The sequence below is a fragment of the Crotalus tigris genome, unplaced genomic scaffold, assembly GCF_016545835.1.
Source record: "Crotalus tigris isolate CLP2741 ecotype Arizona unplaced genomic scaffold, ASM1654583v1 scf7180000019962.420169, whole genome shotgun sequence".
Classification (NCBI taxonomy): domain Eukaryota; kingdom Metazoa; phylum Chordata; class Lepidosauria; order Squamata; family Viperidae; genus Crotalus; species Crotalus tigris.
Genome location: NW_024097793.1, coordinates 264,776 through 286,384, shown reverse-complemented (window position 1 = coordinate 286,384; position 21,609 = coordinate 264,776). Strand labels below are relative to the sequence as shown.

The 21,609-nt window shown below is 32.1% G+C and overlaps 1 protein-coding gene across 6 annotated transcripts in view; it reads right to left on the bottom strand.

Annotated features, from left to right (window-relative positions):
- PHF3 (PHD finger protein 3) overlaps nucleotides 1–21,609 on the bottom strand; it is a 56,909-nt gene that overhangs the window by 3,999 nt on the left and 31,301 nt on the right. For all 6 annotated transcript variants that reach the window (XM_039365100.1, XM_039365101.1, XM_039365104.1 and 3 more), the window contains 11 exons: nucleotides 13,501–13,819; nucleotides 11,728–11,908; nucleotides 9,837–9,987; nucleotides 9,596–9,752; nucleotides 7,443–7,559; nucleotides 6,597–6,731; nucleotides 5,522–5,657; nucleotides 3,452–3,650; nucleotides 1,508–1,655; nucleotides 1,206–1,295; nucleotides 133–328 (listed from right to left, as the gene is read on the bottom strand). In XM_039365100.1, the coding sequence (XP_039221034.1) occupies nucleotides 133–328; nucleotides 1,206–1,295; nucleotides 1,508–1,655; nucleotides 3,452–3,650; nucleotides 5,522–5,657; nucleotides 6,597–6,731; nucleotides 7,443–7,559; nucleotides 9,596–9,752; nucleotides 9,837–9,987; nucleotides 11,728–11,908; nucleotides 13,501–13,819 (1,829 nt within the window). The remainder of the gene's footprint in view (nucleotides 1–132; nucleotides 329–1,205; nucleotides 1,296–1,507; nucleotides 1,656–3,451; nucleotides 3,651–5,521; nucleotides 5,658–6,596; nucleotides 6,732–7,442; nucleotides 7,560–9,595; nucleotides 9,753–9,836; nucleotides 9,988–11,727; nucleotides 11,909–13,500; nucleotides 13,820–21,609) is intronic.

Sequence of the window (21,609 nt, the reverse complement as noted above, 5' to 3'; positions counted from 1 at the left end):
CCATGCAAGGCTTCATATCAAGCTTCATTTCCAATATTCATGCAATATATGGTCAAACTGTTTGACTTCTTGTTTTTTTTAATCAAATAATATTAATTTTAATCAATAATTCAGCCTATCTTTGTTACTTACCAGGACCATCAAAAGGTACCAACTGGTGTGGAATTTTATCAGAAGCACCTAAAGGGATAATATATAAATCCTTGATTTGCTTCATATTATTAGCTGCTACACCATAACGTTTTCTGCTGCTGAAGTAGGCAAAAAGCGAAGTATATGAAATCTGATCCTCTTCTGTAACAGGAGTAAAACGAACGACACATAGTTCCTATTATGAAAAAAGGCAAACATTTATTGTTGCCATGTTCTTAAAATAAAGACACACATACACACATCAGTTTTCAATGAAGTTTGTACTTCATTGATTTTTGATGCTGGGAAATTCACTCATGATTATCATAGATAGCAAACAAGTAAAAGCCCCCAAAGCTGCTAGATAGTGAAATGGGTGGCATGCAAATTTAACAAGTAACTAAGTAAATGAGAAAGCTCTACAGTTTCTCATATTGCTATTGCACACCAGCAAGGCACATGCAGTTTGAAGCTATCTTAAAATAATGGTAATTAAATGCTTGACTATTTAAATGGATCTAATTTGTAAGCCTATTGCTTTGCTACTGAGGAAGGCAAGCTTAAAAATGTATGCAATACAGTAAATGATTCTCTCTCAAAAAAATATTGAAACAAAGTTGTGCAACAAATCATATTATGTATTTTGAATATATGAAACATTAACATGAATAAAAATAAATTCATGTTTTTCATAAATTAAAGGAGGTCTCAGATACCACCATAAGTATAAGAATTTTAATGTTTAACGATATTTCTAAAATGGGAATCTGTACAAGTATCATAGTTACAAGTTCTTTTCTTCCTTTATAATACTCTTCTTCCCTTGGGTCTTTCTGTACCTTAATTTATCTAGGCTTCCGAAATACTGAAATTGAACATATTAACTAGCTACTGGATTCATTACTGAACAAGGAACAGTGCAGTTTATTTGTTTTTTGAATTGGATTTCATATAAACAGTACTGATGAATTTATTTCACATAATAACAGCACCACCATGAAATCCTAAACTTTTTAAAAATGACAGAACATTAAGCATCTAAAGCCATTATATTACAAAGAATATATTTTTACCTTTGTACCCAAAGCCTTTATTTTTTCAACATATTCCCAAACAGTCTGAGGTGATATTCTGCCACCTACTTGGATGCTATCTGGCAAATCCTATGGAAGACAAGTAGATGTATATTTTTTATCACAAAACAATAATTTTTCCTCAATAAAAGAAATTAATTTTCATAATCTATATGCAAAAGTATATTACTCTAATGCTCTCTTTGGTGATTTTACATTGCAACATGTCACTGTCCACAGTAAAAGAAAATTCAAAAAGTTCCCAAGAAAATGGTAGAATTGTTGAGTACGCCATACATTACCTCTGTTAAACTTTCAAAAGAACCAGAGATTGGGTAAGCCTTGATAACAAACTTTGCCACAGATGGCATGTTGATAAAGCCTTTCCAAATGAAATTCAAACGAGCTAGAAATAATGTTTCACTTTCAACAGTCCCAGGTGTTTCTGATCTGAAACATAGGAATGAAGGAAAACAAAGCAATTTAATGTGGTAAGCAATTAATTGTATTAAATATGGATGGGTAAGGAAAGAGAAGGAAGACACTTTTGGAAGATATTTCCTGTATACGTCATAGTGAGCGGAGGCCTTGCTGGCTTTTCTTTGTTAGCAAGACAATTTTGCAAACGAAATTGACACCTGAATGCCTGATCTCACTTAGCCTAATCTTTCAGGAACACAGGAGAGATTGTTGAGATTGTCCATGAGATTCTGGACAGCTATTCTTCATGAATAGATTGTGGAAATTGTCTTTTTTTATGGTCAGTTCATGAGTGGAGTGGCTCAGAGTTGGAATTTACATCAAATTCCAATTTGCAGTTTATGGACACTACGCTTGACTGAGCCTTATATTTTAATCACTTTTTTCAATTATTTTCTTTATTCTTTCATATTGGAAAGATTAAGACCCTTCAGACTAGCAAAGTTCTATTGTATTATTAGAAGCTTTGAGGACTGTACACTAGAGCCAGAGGATTAAAAAAAAATGGAGCAAAAATCCTTAGTGTAACTTTTAACTACCTTTCAGCTAAGCTTTTGGACAGAATGGATCAGATGCTTTATAAAATTATAAAACAAGAATGAGCTACAATTGATATTTATGAAATTAATTTGAAAGGGGACTTAAATGCTACACAAATGGATCTGATGGATGACTTATTCCCTACAGAAGATGAACAGACATTAAATCGGGGAAAAAATTCCCCCTCTGGGTATACAAAAGAGCTTTGCTAAGATTTGGAAGGACTTTTTTAGAAGTGACAAACAAACGGATAAATTAGAGAAATCTATTAAAGTTCTGAAGGATTTTTGTTTTGAAACATAGATGAACAGCATTTTTTTTTGTGGGGAACAGGTTTTTTGAAGAGATGAAAAATTATCCTAATTTTTATAGGATAATATAAGGGAAGGTTTATAAGATTGGCTTCTTTGATCAAGTTTAAAAGAAGAAAATTATTCCATCTGACTGTCCTTACTGGACTTTTGCTGACAAAGATTGATTTGAGTATTTTGAGTATTAAGTATTTTGACTTTCTTAACCAAGAAATAGTTAGATCAAATAAAGTTTCATTTAAAGGCAAATTATATTAAATAATATGAATGCAAGTTATAGGATTACTTCCCTTATGTGGTGATTTAAACTATACAGAATAAGATCTAAGACACAGTATTTAGCATTTCCAGGCATTTTTCTTCTTTGGAATAGCAAACATCCCACATAATTTCATAAAGGGTTTTGAAATTCCCCAATTAAATAATTTGCAAAATAGTATGGTGGGTGGTAGAAGAAATAACATTAAAAACTTTCATCATTTACAAGTTGTGTAATGCACAACTTCTTACTATTCTCACAATATTCTTGTATTATATGGCATGGCATGGCCTTGTGTTGCATTACATTATATTATAATAGCATTATACAGATTCGTGTCATCTTGAAATGAAAAGCATAAATGTGTTGCAGTACCAAGGCATTTCAGTCTGTTAAGAGTAGGAGAAAAAAGAAGAAAGAAGGAACAAAGTAATGTTCACTTTTGGCAAACAGACTTCCGAAGGTTTCATATATTACAATTCAATCTGAAAAACCTGGACATTTTTTAAAATTTTCACTTCTGTTTGGAATGTTTTACTACCTATCTTCATTTATGGAAAATGGCTATCAGTCAAGAGAACAGAACATTCTTATTCAAAGTGCGTACAGTAGCTTCTATTTTCTTATATACTTGAGTAGCAATCACAAATGGTTACCTGGAGCTGGAAGTGGACGCAAACGCTGGATTTGACAATTCTTTATCTTCCTCTAATAATTCCAAAGCTAAGATATTTGTTGTTGAAGTAAGTGCATCTGCTATATTGTCAGCTTCGTTATCTGATGGCTTCCGAGCAACTCCAATTGATACTGTCACTTTTTTCCCAGAAAGATCATCACTGGGTGGTGCCATTCGACCTTGAGAAGAAAATTAAAAAGCTTTATTGAGTATTTGTCATATTAAGCCAGTTTAAAATGATTATAATATATAATAACAATTACTGCTGTCACCATAATGCTAAAAAATCTTGCTGGTTGAAATTAGAAAGACAGTAGTATGTATATATCTAGAATTTGACTCAAGCAGTTTGAATAATCATCAAAGAGATGTAGATTAAATTTAATTTTTCATAGAAAAACAAACATAATAATGATGATGTTTTATTAAAAAAAAAACAACTTTGCCACCTTCCTATTTCTCTGCAGTGAACTGCAGTTCTGAAGCTTTTTTTTTTATTGAAAATTTTTATACGTTTTTACAAAAAAACAGAAAAAAATAGAACAATACAAAAACAGAAAACAACATATACAAAAAACTAAACATAACATCCCCTTCCCCATCCCCCCCCAAAACACCCCCCCTTCCTCCCCCTTGAGCTTCCCAGAGCAGAATATAGGCTTAATTAAAAAAGAATTAAAAAAAATTATATATGAAAAAGAAAAAAAAATAAGACTGAAATATATGTATATGTATATAAAAATAAGAATTATGAAAAAGCAATATGATATTTTTTTATATCCAATTTAAATTGTATGAATTGTATGAAGTTCTGAAGCTTTTATGCCAGGTTTAAATTGCTTTGCTTTGAATTTCATCTATTCATTGGTTTGTTAATACTTCAAACTATTGTTTGAGACGGGCTCATTTAAACTAAATATAGCTAAGAACTATATTCTTGTTCTGACAGTTCTGAGGGAAAGTTTTTAATTGCCTTCTAACTGGCCAGATGCAGAGCAGCTTTGAAGCTTCGTGTTAGAAAAATGACCAATGCCAAAAAAATATTGCTGAACTACTCCTAGTAGCCATGACAAATGTGACCAATAAAGAGAAATGCTGGATTTATACTCAGTAACATCAGGTTACCTGCAGGTTCCCCAGCCCATTCTAAACTATCATCCAGTCAATTAGAAAACGTATTTTGTTAATTTGGTCTTTGATACTAATTTTACTGAGTTTAGCATCCATACATTATTTAAGATAAGCAGCAACCTCTGAATGTAGGCAAAGCAGCAGAATCCAATTTCTTACTTATTTTATTTATATCTCATTGTTCCTTCAGGGGCTCAAGACAGTATAGATAGTACAGGGTTTTTTGTTTTGCACAATACGCTCTGGTGGTAGGTTGGTCTGAACAGAAGGATTTGCAAAAAGTCATTCAGTGAGCTTCCCTGATTGAGGATGGATGTGAGTCTAGGGCAGGGGTAGGCAACCTTGGCTCTTTTATGACTCATGGACTTCAACTCCCAGAATTCCTGAGCCACGATGCTGGCACAGGAATTCTGGGAGTTGAAGTCCATGAGTCATAAAAGAGCCAAGGTTGCCTACCCCTGGTCTAGGGTTCCAGGGTGCCAGATCAAGAGCTTAATCATTACATTCCTCTGATTTGCACAGTGAGCCCAAAATCAGTTTTTCTTCTTCAAAATTTAGGGCACATGAAAGATCTCCAATTTTAAGCTGCGGTTTGGAGAGATTCTGAATGAGCTTGGAAGGGCGAAAGAGTCACCCTGGTTAGACTGTTAAAGGATCTGCATCATAGAATACAATATTGGCTGGAGTGACCAGCACAAATTCAAATAATCACTTGTCGAAGAAACTTGCTTTATGACTTAAGTCATTCATTTTTTCATGTCCAACTTACTTCCTGGACTTGGTGAAAGTACAATTGGATATCATTTTACAATTCTACTGAGAAACTGCTATTATTCTAGGTTTTAAAGTGAGAAGAAATGCTAAGGACCAAGCAGTTCAAATAGTACATATAATTTTTAAATAAGCTTATGTATGCTACCTGTGCAAATTTTACAATTAAGATCAAATAGGTGGTTTTTATGTTGACTTGTTGTATCAGAACTGGAAGATTCATTAGCTTCTTTAACTTTTTCCATTTCCTCCATCTTTTCTACAATTTTAATTGGAGCAGGTTCCTATGTGAAGACAAATTTTATAAGTATATACACATTCAAGTTCTTTAATCATAATAAACATCACCTACATCATTTATTAACATTGCTTTATAAAAGAAATAAAATTCTGCATTTACTAAAGGTTATAGAATCTCCATTGGCATTATGCTGAGTAACTTAAAATGACTTGAGCAACACTAAATGCAATAGTAGAGTAAGAGTGGACTAGCTTATTGTTTACTGTTATCAATTCTATTCAAACTCTTCAATAAATTAATTTTAATAAAATATATGTACACAGATAAACATGTCATCCAGTATTAGGACCAATTAAACAAGAGAAAGTGCTTCAGATCCAAGGAATCCAGAGCTGCTTTCATCCTGATCCTGGAATACCTATATATCATCTCTGCTGAATAATATTTCACAGAAATATTATGAAGACTTATGAGGAAACATCATTCATATCCTAACTCCTCCTCATTAGAAGATCTAAATGTTGGGATTGATCCCTTCCTGTAGAAACTGCTACAATATATTTTCAATGTTCTGGATGTTACAAGGAAGTAAGTTTAGCACAAACATGTTTTCATTTACATATTGCTAGCTTTCTCTAGTACAATTAACAAGGAAAATACGTAACTCATGAAAGATACTCACAGATCTCTAAAGTAGGCTGAATAAATCAAAGATTAGACAACCTACATATTATATTCTAGTACAGGGGACTAGTGGACCAGTATCGGGCCGTGGCATGCCAGCAACCTGGCCGCATAAACAAGCCCCATCCGCAAGATGCAGGCAGTACACAAAACCACGCTCTCTCCGATCCATGGAAAAAACCTCTGTCCACAGAACCGGTTCCTGGTGCCCAAAAGGTTGAGGACCTCTGTTCTAGTACATAAGGCCTGCTGATGAAAAATGTTGTACTGTTACTTTAATAGCAAATATAAATTATACCTGAATTTCCATAATAGTTGCTTCTTGCTCTTTAACTGGAGCTTCACTTTCAATTTCTATTTCTCCTTTATGAGTAATTTTGGTGATTGGTCGTCTTTCAACTTCCCTCTGCTCTTTTTCAATCATTTCAATTGTCTATCAATAAACAAACAACAGGTTAGACATACAAGGCAAGAGCCTCCAGAAACAGCAGACAAAGTTCTAGGATATGAAACCATAATGAAAGAGATGGAAACTGGATCTCTTCTTTTGTATTAGATTACCTTTAAAAACAAATGCCAGTAAATTAGTTTGTATACACATTGAAAACCTGACAACTATTTTACATACTAGAAGATATGGTTCATTCTCAAATAAAACATTTAAGGTTCAAAATTCCAGGATTCCAGGAATGTCAAAAAAAATTATTCAATCGAGTTCATTTTACTAGAGAAGAATAAAAGTATAGTTATAATGCTAAAGGATGTCATCCAGAGAAAGATTTCTAGGATATTTTGGCCAGAGAGCAATTGGGGCAAGAGAGCCAAAAATGGACGTATAATGAATTGCAGCAAGAGAGAACCAAATTTACTCCGTGCCCAAATCTTATATTAGGAGAACAGCTGCAAGTCTATATAAAATAAAATACTCAATTGAAATCAGAAACAAATATTAAATAATTTCCCACATGCTGAATGCAGGCTGTGAGGGAATTGAATTTACCCTATTTAGCAGCTAGCTTAATGTGAGCTGAGAGAAGCATTGATCATTTGATTATTTAGGAATGAAAGGATTGGCAGGGATAACAACTTTTTGAAATCAAATAACTTATAAGGAGACGAATTCAATATGATAGATAAGCCATACATGTCTATTTTCTCTTTTCCTCCATGCAGCTAGTTCTTTGGAAGCTAGTTCTTCAGGACTCATTCTTATGAGATGGTCTGGAGTAACTTCACCTTTCAATACTCTTTTAAAAAGTATCTGGAAGAGGAATCAACAATTAGTTATATATAATCAACCACAACCTGCATTTTTTTAGTATCAATTCAACAAGAAAAATATTAAGAACTGCAAATCAACTGAAATTCTATTAATTTCCCTTGCATGACAGTTTATCTACAGTAATTTTACACCAATGTAAATATTTCATATTTAGTTTCAATGGTTTTTATATGGTGTGATATACTAATAGGAAGAATGATTGGTTTTCTGTTTAAATACTCTAAAACATTCTGCAACTGAGCTGAAAAATTTAGGCCAGTCTTTGAATTTAAGAGTAAAAAGTAAAAGAAAGAAGCCTATAAATTTAAGAGCCTATAAATGTAAGCGTGTAGGTGAGTATGAATTTTATTGCTGAAAGCAGAGGGATACAAACACACACTTTATCCATGTACATTTCTACTCTGCTAATCTGTGTCTGCAGGGCTTAGAATACACGCAGAAAAACAGGATGTATCGCCTGTGTTTCTGGAAGTAATGACTATGTTATCTAAAAATACAATAATTAGATTCAATATAGTTTTTTTAATGGTGGCATTTCAAATCTGCTTTAAAAAGACATTCCCACAAAAGTTTAGTTAGAAAATGTTTATTTTTTTCTGCTTATAAAGCTTGAGATATGGCTTCTATATCACCCATATACTAGATCTATAACATAAATCAAATGTTAGGTATATGCAGTCTGATACAGTCCTAGTATATATACACTGAAGACACTAGCATAAGGCTTGTGGCAAACCTTACAGGCCAGCAGTGAGATACAAAAGTTAAATCCAAAGCAGGGAGGTCTAGCAGTTAAGGCACCCGATTAGAAACCATGAGACTGTGATTTCTAGTCCCACTTTAGGCATGAAAGCCAGTTGGGTGACTTTGGGCCAGTCACTCTCTCTCTCAGCCTAACACAGTGTTGTTGTGGAGAAAATAGGAGGAGGAAGAAGTATTAGATAAGTTTGCTGCCCTGAGTTGTTTATAAAAATAATAAAGGTGGGATATAAATTAAATACATAAAAGTATTAATTATTTGTAACAGAATGATTTAGGAAGGAAATTGTTACGTTAAATCCTAAATTTTGCTTCCCTAGGATGTAATAACGTATTGCAGGGTTTTGTTTCAGTAAAGGCAGTCCTTGACTTACGACCATTTGTTCAATGACTGTTCAAAGTTATAATGAAACTAAAGTGACTTACGACCAGTCCTCGCACTTACTATTATTGTAGTGTCCCTGCAGTCACTTGATCAAAATTCAGCCACGTGGAACTGGCATGCATTTACAATGGTTGCAGCATACCAGAGTCATGGGATTGCCATTTGCAACCTCCCCAAGGGGCTACCAAGAAACAAATTAACAGGGAAAACCAGACTCACTTAACGACTGTGGTGATTAGCTTAACAGCAAAAAAGGTCATAAAATTGTTTGTGACTCACTCAACATCTGCATGATTTAGCAGTGGAAGCTCTATCCCAATTGTGAGTATAAGTCAAGGAATACCTGTACAGCAATTATGCTGCTAGTAGGGAAAGTATGCAATTTTCATTCATTCATCTTTGCTCATTCAGCTTCCTATCCATTGAAATTTTATTCTGGGGAACTATCCAAAGGTAAAAGATGATATACTAGTAAAAATGTCCATCTTATTTTCATCAGCAGAAAGTTTGTGGGCACAGCTTTATTCACATATACTATTACAGTTCTCTATCAAATCTATAGTTTAGGGAAAGAAATGTGAACCCCTATTTTAGGAGGCAAAATGCCTCTGAAAAAAATTAACAAGCAAGATATTTTAGCATGCAAAAAGAAAATGAGTGTTTTAATTAAATATGGACAGAAAAAAGTGGATTCATCAATTTGAATATGGAATAAAAGTACGTTAGTAGAATTAACTCTGAGACTTCTATAATGTTAATAATCAGAATGGAAGAAGAAATTATGAGCATTTAAAATTATTTTAGGCCTCCACAAAGAAAAAGAATTATTCTTTGAAGAGTTTCCAAGTACGTAAGAAATGTCATGACATACTTTATTTTTGGGATCTTTCAGATTAAATATCAAGCTTCTGTACTTATTTTTATACTTGGAATCGGTATCCCGGAAAAAAGAAAAGAGCTCTTTTTCAATTTTATTTGCAACTTTTGCTGCTCTTTCTTCAGGGATCTTCAGTGTTGAGTCTGCAAGCCTGAAAAAAAATACACAGATTTTATTTTATTTTTTCAGGAAACAAACTGAAATAACAGGAATGTCTTTACTGCAGAATCCATACCTTTTCTCTAGAATTTCTTTCAGTGATTGTTTAACACTTTGTCTTATCTGATCAACAGAAGGTTTGGCTGCAGAAGCAGGAGGTGAGTGTACATTACTTGCTGTTCCCTTCTCGGTTCTCTTTTTCTTCATTTCCTGCTTATCCTGAATACCTTTTGAAATATAACCAAATTATCCATTTTAGAGAGCTGAAGTATGGAGAAATAAAATCACATTTCTACAACTGATCATATTCTTAATAATGAGAACAAGAAGTTTTACTGTTGAAAAAAATAAGGTGAATTGACTGAATTTAACATTATTTGTAGACCGCCTTGTTACAGATACTGTGAAAAAGTGAAAAAATGCAAAATCATAAGTATAACAACAATAAAAACAACCAGCAGAAATCACAAAAAAGTCTTATGATGGGCATCTATATCTAGTGTGGTTATGTGCATTGGAATATATTTTTTTATCTGCTTGCAAGGTCAAAGAAGGGATAGTGGGCCAACATGCCCCTGGTGAAAGTGTGATTGAAAGTGTGGGAATAATCACAAAGAAGGCCTACTTAGCAGGCCCGCTCTAAAAGTTCACAGCACCACAGGAAGTTTCCATTCTGGCAAGGTACTGACCAATATACCCAACTATTTAAAGGTAGCCACCAATATTTTGAATTGGGCCCAGAACACCAAACTTTAAATTGATTGTACTCTGCCCTGGCAAGGTTTCCCACTAGTAACCTGGCCACTATGTTTTTATGTCAACTACACCTTCTGAATCAGCTCCAAAATTAGAATAATCTAACTATAGCTTCCCTGCTGCCTAAGCAAGGGCCAGGAGTCTAGGGTGACTTCCCAGTCATTACAGGCAGCACAACCAGGCCAATGTTACACAAATCCATCCACATTCTTAAAGTCTCCACACTACAGTAAGGTTGAAGATTTCCACAGTATTGGTTTGACCCGCAAGAGCAATGTATAACTGAGTATGATCAACCTTACACCAACCAAACTGACTATCTTTCCTAGACATTTCATTTATATGCTGAACAACCTTACACTGAAAATATTCAATTAAAAGACAGTCTCACATTCTAATTTCAAAGCAAGTTTCTGATCACAGCTACTGACTCTATGCTATGGAAAGCAACCCTTTTAAAGCAGAAACTAATTTTACTTTCTTACTGCTTATTTTTCATTAATTTGGTTTCTAAAATTTTTTTTTTGGGGGGGGGATGACATCAACAGAGCAGAAGGTCATTTTTTTCCCCCTGATAGACCAAGTTTGTTAAATTCCAGAGAGCCTATTTTATTGCTCAAATATAACATGAATAAAACTAATCAATCAAAATAAATAATATGATTTTTTGTCTAATCTCAGAGGCACTATCCTTATTATAACCAATCAGGCAAAATTTAATATTTTAAACCCATATATTTTCAGAAGCTTATATGTCAGATATAGTGTGCAAAATTATAGCTATGTAAATTAAATCAGATTAAATTATATTCAGTGTGAGACTTGTTTTTAAACAGAAAAGTTATTTTTTACAATGTTGCATATTCCCACAATACAGTGCCATTCCTTAAAAGAAGAGATTACAGGCAATTTCTAATAAAAAAAACACGGTATCTTAGAAACTGTTAGCTTGAACAAAGTCAGCTCTATGCTTTATAAGAATGTAAGGTTTATCCATGCTTAATAATAATAAAAAATAAACAGCTGACAGAAAAAAAGTCAATTTTTAAAAATTGTTTTATTCAATGAATCATTTTTCAGATTTGTTAAGATTTATGATATTGGTACCAAATGCAAAAAAACTATTCAATCTGATTGTTGTATTTCCAGCAGTTTTTGAACACGACTTACACATTTTGAAAATTATTATCAGCAATTTTGGTTTTAATTACCTTGCTTTAGTGTGCTTTCACTTGAACAGGAAACATTATCTTTATTCAATTTTTCAAATTTGTCTTCAGAAGCTCGACGAGGAATGGAACTCATTTGCCCTGTTTTTTTAAGGGGTATCTGCTGCCCCTTTTTACTTTCAGAATTTTTACATTCCAATACTGCTTTTCCTTCGCTAGATTCCTGAAACAGTTACAACACTAATTATAAGCCTTTTTTCTGTCCAATTTTTCTTTAGTCTCAGGATAAAAGCATCTATAGAAAAATATGCATTTATATAATCTATGTCACAACTTCAACATAAATTGTTCCCAAGATGGCTAACTACATAAAAAGAAAATAAAATACCACTGATGAATTGTACACAACATTCTACTCAAAGCATAGATATGGTGGTTGTACTTCTCTCAAGTACTAAGGATTATTATCTATGGAGAAAAATAGCATGTAACATAATGGACTTTCTCTCATACAATTGAATATTCATCCTTTTCAATTTTCTTCCTCTCAGGATTTGATCAGAAAACCTTTTATTTACCAGACTATATACGGAAAAAGAAAAAAAATATGTCCCCTTCTTCAATCCAGTGACAAAGGCTCTCGTTCTCTGGTGAAAAATACAAATTAGACTTCATCTAGACATTGTAACCATGAAGGTTAATTAATAATAAAACATAAACCTGTAACAGGGATGTCAAACTGCTGGCCCGCGGGCCGGATGTGTCATCCTGAAAGCACCCCCACCCCATTGTTGGCAATGGAAAAAAAGTCACGATATGTCGCAACATGTCATGTGACATTGCGAGTTTGACACCCCTGACCTATAAGGAACCATAAATCTTCTAAGGAACCAACTGTTCATATTTTTAATACACAGTAAAATGCTGCTTTGCATTTTACAATCTTGGTTAACATTCCCTTGCAGAATTACATTTCTAAAACAATCGTTTAAGCAATACAAGCACTGATTTGCTGTTCAGAGGCATTTTAAGCTGAATCTGAGCATTCTGATATATAACATAAATATGAATAATTAGGCCCAAAGATGCTATTTTATGAGGCAACTGGACTTTGTTTTTTCTTTGAAGATGTTTCATTTCTCATCCAAGAAGCTTCTTCAGCTCTATGACCTGGATGAGTGAGAGTCTCAATAAACATGAATAATTAGAGTCATATGAACTTTGAAGGAAGGACAAGTTGCAACACAATATAGTTTTTAATTAGCAATTAATCTGGGATCTTATCCATGTTTAATAGCAATAGCACTTAGACTTATATACCACTTCACAGTGCTTTCCAGCCCTAAATGGTTTACAAATGTCAACAAGTTGCTCCCAAAACTCTGGATCCTCATTTTACTGACCTCAGAAGGATGGAAGACTATTTCAGAGCTTGACATTGAGTCAGGAAGCTGAACATCTATTCAGAGTTACATATTTCTTTATTAATCATACTTTAACTGGAAATGAAAGTAATATAAGTATACCTTATATATTAAACATCCTGAAAAAAGATACATGTTTTATAGCCAACTAATTTAATAAAAAAATTAGTACTTTCTTCTTCTATTATTTGGAAAACAAGTAATTGGCAAAAGCTACAAATGACTACATCGTAGGCAAAAGCATTAATAACTGTAGAAGAAATAGTTATTAAATTTTTTTTTTTTGCCTTTTAAAACCATATATGGTGCATTTGAAAAAAAACATTTTCAAAGGGTTACCACAAAATTTGCTGTAATGTCTATACAGTAAAAAAAAAATCTCATTTCTTACCCGCTTAAAAATTTTGACCTTATGTTTCACGGAGTCTTCTCCTTGCTTTGGGGTCTTGTTTTGAGGGCCCATGAAAGTTTGCTTGGACATTCCAGGCTTTTCACACTCCACTGATCTATTTTCTCTGGCTGTTTCAAGTTTCACATTGGCATCCAGCATATTCTTATCAACTGAATCTGGTTTCTTATCTTCCTCAGCACAGCATTTGATGCAAACATATTCTTTGTCTTCTTCTCCCATTTGCTGTGCTTGAAACAAACTCAATCCAACACAATCACCATGAAACCAATCATCGCATCTACCACAGCCTACCATGAACCTACAACCAAAAAAAAATAAAAATCACATCACTTTATCATAATCTTTATATAATACTAAACATAAAAACTTTTGTAACTCTTCTAAATGCCCTCTCATATAGAATAGTTCCTCCTTGTTTGGTATATGTTGTGCAGAAGAGTGCATCCATTTCTCCAGCCTTACAACATGGTATAAAATGCCAAGGTTATAGCAAGAGGATTTTGTTATGCTAATCAGTAGAGTCTACTGTCATTCTTAATAAAATATACATCTGCAAAAGAGAAATTTAAGTTTTGAATTTTGTTCCAGCAGCCTAATAAAGATTTCTATAAGTTACAAGTTCAGGAAAAATGAATTAATACATTCATTGTTAGATCCCATAGATCAGTAAAACAACTGCAAATTAGGATCTGGTTTTCACAAATAGGCAATTTCCAAATGTTATAATAAAAAGATTAATCGTTCTTCCCTATTCTAGATTACATAGTAAGCAGAATCACAACTGCCACTATACTTATCAAATAATACAATAAAATCCTTGAAGCTTGCAAACCTCATTGAAGAACTCATCGAAGCCATGAGTTGTCCTTAAACTGATAATTTTCTAAATGTGTAAACCCCTAGTATTCTTTCTTCCCCAATGAAATTTGACAGGAATAAAACTTTCAAGTAAGATAAATTACCCATACTTTTAGCATATTTAAATGTATTAGAAGGCAACTCCAACCTCTCTCCCAAATGGAGCCAGTGGGAGGGAAAGAAAGGAAATACTACCTCTTGTTATTTTCAGGTGTGCTTTTGTAAATTTTAGAAAATAAGTTACTTGAAACATTTGAACTGGTCTCAGAAAAATCTTTATTATTACAACTGGGCCAAACTTCATTAGCAACTCAGAGAACAATTTTGCCTACATCTTCAAGCCTAAAATCTCCATTATCCCAAATTATCTGGAAGGTATTTCAATCAGCTTGAATAATTTTTTAACAAGTTTATGAATTTAAATGATCTATGAATATATGCATAGTCCCTTTATTTTATAAGGAGATAAAAAGGAATTATTTTACCTAATTAAAAATTATTTTTCTTTAGACTGAAAAGTATTTGTGCTGTGCATGCATCTTTCTGTGTACATGTGTGCACGTGTATGTATCCACATCCAAATTGCTTATCCAAATGTAGAAACTTTTTATTTCGAATTTATTTAATTCTATAATTAGAAAGTAAGATAGTAGCAACCTCATATTTTTTCATGAACGTATCATGGAGAATGGTCAGATTTCATTAGAAAAACAGAGCATGCTAGGGAATATATTTACATTTCAGAAATGACTGCAAATAAAGCAAATGACAGTATTAAGTATATGTGAAAATTTCATGAAGTTTATTAATATGATTGACTCTTAAACTTGACACAGTGAAGTAGGCCAGAGATATTTTATGAACGGATGTAAAAATATTGTTTCTTTATGGTTAGAAAAAATGGATTTTTAAGAAGGCTATAAATGTATGAAATAACGGTAAGCCCACGGGTGGCACAGAAATGAAAATAAATAAATAAATAAGTAAGTAAGTAAATAAAGTCAAAAAACATTCCTTTCAAGAAAACCTGAACTTGGCTATCGTCAGAAAAAAGTTCACATTCTTGACAAAACTGACAAGTTCTGTTTTGAATAAAAAATAGAAAAATGTAGAATGACTAAAAATGTAGAAAGATAGGGATTAGTACTTAGTCCATACATTTAATAATATTCTAGTGGCTGAGAAACTGGAAGATCAATACAAAAACAAAAACAAAAACTAACAATGCTGACTTTAAAGACTATACTGAGTCATTTAAAAAAGTAGTGCACAAACTACTTTTGAGATATAAAGGGGTAACTGTTCAAAGAAAGGATGAAAATATATTATGAAAATATATGCAGCTCTTAAGTATATCTTTGGATAAATTGTATATTTATCAGATTAAATAGGAAAAAAGACCAGTTTTTTTCTTCTGTTTTAGCTAAGGTTTTTTTAAAACAAACTAAACTATGTATCATGATCCTTAAAGGAACAATCATAAATTTTCTTCTATTTCAGATATTAAAAAGTTGATTTCGTTAATCTCTGAATCACATCTGATTTTAACAGAAGTGCACTTGTTTTCACATTGTCCAGTTTGCAGTAATCTAAATTTTCACACTGATAGTTCAATAAATTATGTGGGCATATTACAATGTTTTAGTTATTCCATTTAATAAAATCATTTAAGAACAGATGAATGCACTACAATCTTTGCATAAAAAGAATTTGCTTTTCTTTTTTTCTCTTTTGTTCCCTACTAACAGGAAGAAACTGCTAACTAATAAAACTTTTTTTTGCCGGTTAACCAACCTTTCTCTGAAATAATACTAAGTCATAATCTGAAAAATAAAATGTGGAAAATTATTAACCAATAACATTGTTCTTCTTGGATGTATATATTAACTTTATCATTAGCTTAAGTCTCAGAAATGACAGATTTCACTTAAGCATAATGAAATCTGCATATAACTGATAAGGACTCAGTAAGCGTAACAGATGATTCTTAATTTAATGGAAAAAGATTTAAACTGGTAATGAAATATTGGACACTGTATTAACTTGTACTACAATTAGATTACATTGGCTATTTTCAATAGAATGTAATGAGTATATATTCTACCACTTAGACAATTTATGTTAATTTAGTTCTTATCAGTATTTTACTGAATTATAAGGTTCCAAATAAAGGCAGGATTCTTATTCTATCCCTGAACCATTAAACCTCCAAATGTATCACAGAAATTGACAGGAAAAGAAAAATACATTTCCCAACAATAAAACATGGATGGATTCAATGAAAATTTTAATAATTTGATTTTTGCATATTATATTTCTAAGCCTTACTATTTTTATTAAAATATTTTTATGAGTAATAGCGGGGAAGAAAAATTCTTAATAAGCTATTAAGTAGCCATTTTTCTAATAAATTTAGACCTCATTTTTTTTAAGAAACCATGAACTTTTAGCCACTAGGTTATTACTTTTTAGTACTGACATTTAAATGGAAAAACTAATAGAAAGGAGCAGCTAATTATGTGGAATAATTGTGGTTGATAGAAAGACTTTCTAAAAGAAACTGTCATTCAGGAAGAGCTGGTAACAAAGCATTCTTCTCTGATAGGTTTTGCAGATGTTACTGTAGTAGTATTCAACATGCTGGCCCACTAACACTAAAGCTCGAGCTGTAGATTGCTTCTTAGTTTGATGTCCAATTGCATTAACCATGTTGTAAGGCTGGAGTGGATACACAGCTGCAACAGAAAGAAAATAAATATTTTAAGATAGTAATCGGTGACATTTAGCAGATTTAACATCATTAAATACAACTTATATAATTTTGACACTTAAAATCTCTAATTACCTATATTTGTATTCTTAAATTCTACCGTAGTGTTTTGTATGCAACAAGTTATTGTAAGCAAGAACACCTGCTGCGAGGAGACTTAAAATAATAATTGTGTTAAGATATACACTACTCATTTCCACAGGAATCTCACTGTTACAAGTAGATTCCACTACTCAGAGTACTACTAAAACATTCAAATGTGATGTAGACTATCTTTTTCAAAAAAATATCAAAATATAATTTTAATATGAGCAAAGCGAAGCTTTTTGCTGGGTAAGTCAGAATCTCCTTCTGGAAGGTATTATTAAAACAAACAAAATTAGAAAACAAGAAGAATACACCAGTCCAAATTCACTTTATTGTAAATACAATTTAAGGCTGTTTTGTAAAAGCAATCAAGCCAGTTGTTTAGGAAAGACACATATATTATGTGTCTGTCAATCAATTCATTCCACTTTACTTTCTGCACAGGCATGTAACACTTCACATGTGGTGAGAAATATATATCCAATATGACAATCATCAAGTGTCTTTAAATAAGCTATTCCAGCAATTACAACTTTTTAAATATGTTTGAGATAGAGCTGCATATAATGGGCTGCAAGAATAACCTTGAGGAAGGAAGAGGCTCAGAAAAGACAAGGGTCAGATAAGAGAAATCTGAGTCCAAAGCTGAAATACAATTTTGAAAGAAAGTTTCAGACATATCTTACTAATATTAGTTAAGTACCTGTTAATTAAAGAGTAGCAAGATCTTACTACTGATCTCATAGCAAATATGCTATTGATTGACCTAATCCATCTTTTACTCATACATATTGCATAAAGGATTAAAAGGGGAAATTCAGTTTGACTAATAATCATATTTACTAGATAATGGCTTATAGATTAAAGTGTCTCATCTCCACGTTTAAAAACAAAACCCATAAACTAACAAGAAAGACACGATGCTTAAAAAATTTAGTAGGAAGTTTTCAATGCTTTATAAAATGGTAGGCAAAAAAAAACATGACTCACATCTGAAAGTTTGTTTTTTTTAAAACACCATTAGCCTTTTTGTTAAATAGTCATTAGTTTAACAAAGAAAATTAACATGAATTGCTATATAATAAAGTGCAATGTTTCTTACCAAGAGCATTTTCCAGCACTTAAGTAAATAGAAAAAAAACCCTCTTTAATGTAGTTTAATTTTCCTACAAAGTAATTTGCACTGAGCAGATCTCAGCTTAATAAGGTCTTTAAATCATATTAGTATTTTATTTATTAGAATTTTAAATAGCTTATTGCAATTTTATTTTAAAGAAGATGCAGATATAGCAATTATTGTCACTTGTAGTTACAAGTGAATAGAAATCAAATCAAATAATAATAAAAAATAAATTGTCATAATAGAAATGAATGTAAATATAGGTAGTCCTTGATTTATGACAATTCAGCCCAAAATTTCTGTTGCTAAGCCAGAAAGTGTTGTCCCGTTTTACGTTTCTTGCCACAATTGTTAAGTGAATCATTGCAGTTGTTAAGTTGCTAACATGGTTGTTAAGGAAATCTGGCTTCCCCATTGACTTTGATTGTCAGAAGGATCCAAAAGAGGACACTGCAACCGTCATAAATATGAATCAGTTGGCAAGCATCCAAATTTTGATCACATGACCAGGGGATATTGAAAGGTCATTAAACAAATGGTTTTAAGTGGAGGACTACCTGTAAATAAATCATAATGGTAGAGAGATGAATATTAGACATTTGATTAATTCATAAATACTAAGCCATAATGGACTGCTAAATCCATTTAGCAATAAACTAATGCTAAATAAATGCTAAATAAAACAAATGCTAAATAGAGATAAACCCAAATCATATCTTGACATCATATGTGAAACATACTATAGTACATACTATTATATGGAAACAAAATGAAAAGACAATCCCATATATGTATAGTTAGTAAGAAGTGATGCAAATCTAGAATTGTTTGCAATCTAAGTAATTTTTGATTTCAGTTAAAATCACTGTGAAAGTTTAGCCAAGAGTTAAGTTCTGCTGATTTCCAAAGGCTTGTAACACAAGTAATTTAATATAAAACTTGTTTATTTAGAGGTTATTTAGAACTTTATTTATTAAATTTTTAATCTTAGTGACTCTGGGCAGTTTACCACAGCATAATATACCATATAAATACTTGAATAAAAGCATAACTCAGAATTTACAATTATCGTTATAAACAATAGAAGAAATTGTAGAAGATATGTGCCAGTCAGATTTTTTTTCCATAAGTGAACTGTATAAAACATAGTTTTATAACTATATAAAACATAGGTCCCTCAGGTACAATTGTACAACTAGGTATTTCTGTGAAAAAAATACATTGTAATTCATTTTGTCCCATATAATCAAATCAAATAATTTCATATATTATTTACATATGTAAACTATGTAGAATTGAATCCAATCCAGAAAAATACTTAACTTAAAATAGGTGTGAGTAAACATATTATGAATTAGATTTAAATTTAGATTCATGCAATGGAGCAAATAAAACTGAAATGGTTGTTACATGGCCACAAAGTGTTAAGTCTCCAAATGTATTGTGAAAGCTTCTTCCATGGCAACTATAAGGTCAACTTCCACTATCCAATTGAATGGATCTGAATTTAGATCCAGTATCTAATTTAAAATGTGTGTATCAAAGTGAGAACTGTGGGTAGAACTCAATATGAGGCTTGCAGAGTAACGTTGTCCTTCTTTTAACTGTAGTCTTTTCAAAATTTCTAGAAATGTAGGGAACCTGGGTGTATGGCAGAAAAAAACGAAGAAAATGGATTCCACCAAGAGAAGTATACTATTTGATGTCTATCAATGCATATAACAGTATCTTTTTTATTACATAAGTACTAGTTATAACTTTATGTTATTGGTAATTTACCCTTTCTACAAGATAAAAAAATATTGATTTCTCCATCAAACAAAAGTAATTATTGCAAATGTCTACTTTTAATATTAATTGTATTCATTCTAATTAGCGTTTTAGTAAGTGTCGGTGGCTTCTGAAATAAAACAAAATCTGGATGGGGATGGTGGAAAATTAGCTTAATAAAGATTATGGAAACAATTGATTGCAAACCAATTATCAGCCATCAACACAATTTCCAAATTATGAAAAGAAATCATTCTACTCCATTTTGCTTTGCTTACTCTTCATCTTGAATATTCTAATTCTGGGCATTTATACTCTACAGAGGATTCAAAGAAAGGCAACAAAGATTTTCTGATGACTAGAAATTAAACCCTATGGAAAAAACATCAAAGGAGCTGAGCATGTTTGGAATAGAAAAAAGTAGATATTACAACGTTCAACAAATGCTTGAGAGTCTGTCCACAGAAGACCAAAATTTATTCTTTCTCAATCCAGATGCAGAAATAATGACTTAAAGTTAACAGGAAGTCAGGTTCCAACTGAACGTCAGAAAAAAAAATAATCTAATAGTAACAGTTATTTAACAATGGAACCAATTATAAAGACAAGGGGTTGGCTTTCCTTTACAGGATATCTTCAAGCAGAAGCTAGCCTTTCACCTATATGTTAATTTGGTTTGATACAATGAAGAGATAGGTTGGACTTCATGGCCTTCCAGTTCCATGCTTGCATTCAAAAGATGTTAGGTGCCAGTAGTGATACGAACTGCATTAATTTACAATAGCCTGAAAACTTCTACTCACTTCAACAGTTCTATTAGTGGAAAGTACCAGATATGTGTCTATAATTTTCAAATAAAACCATTTTAATATGCTATATTGTCTGATAATACAATATATGAAATTTGTTATCAAATATTTAGATTAATTCCTCTTGGCAATAGGGCAAGGAAAATAATATTTCAGATGCTATACATCCTTAGTTCCTAGGTGTTTCAAACTATAAACCCCACTGTTTCTAATTAATCATATAGTATAAAGTGTAATGGAATCATTGTCCAGAATACCTAGAACAGCCTAAGTTTGAAAAAGCTGTTACGCAGTATAGTTGGTACACATTTTATTACATACATACATGTTAATGAAACCAGGTTAAAGCATCAAATCTTTTCAAAGGTTTTCAGAAAATCTATCACAGCAAAACTGAGTATTCCTTAAAAAGTATTCAGAATACCGCAAGATTCAAATTTTGCTATTAAAGCTAACAATGAGCATTTTAATATTTATAAATAGTGCTTGTTATTTTTAATGTTACCAGGAAAAAATCCATCTCTGGTAGGCAGAGATATGGAATATATATACTGGGAAGTATGTATCATAAAATATACTAGATTTAACTTGAAGATAAATGTACATAGGCAAGGTTTACATATAATGCTAAGTTAAACCAATCTTTGTTTGGTTTTGGCTTAGAATGAAGACTG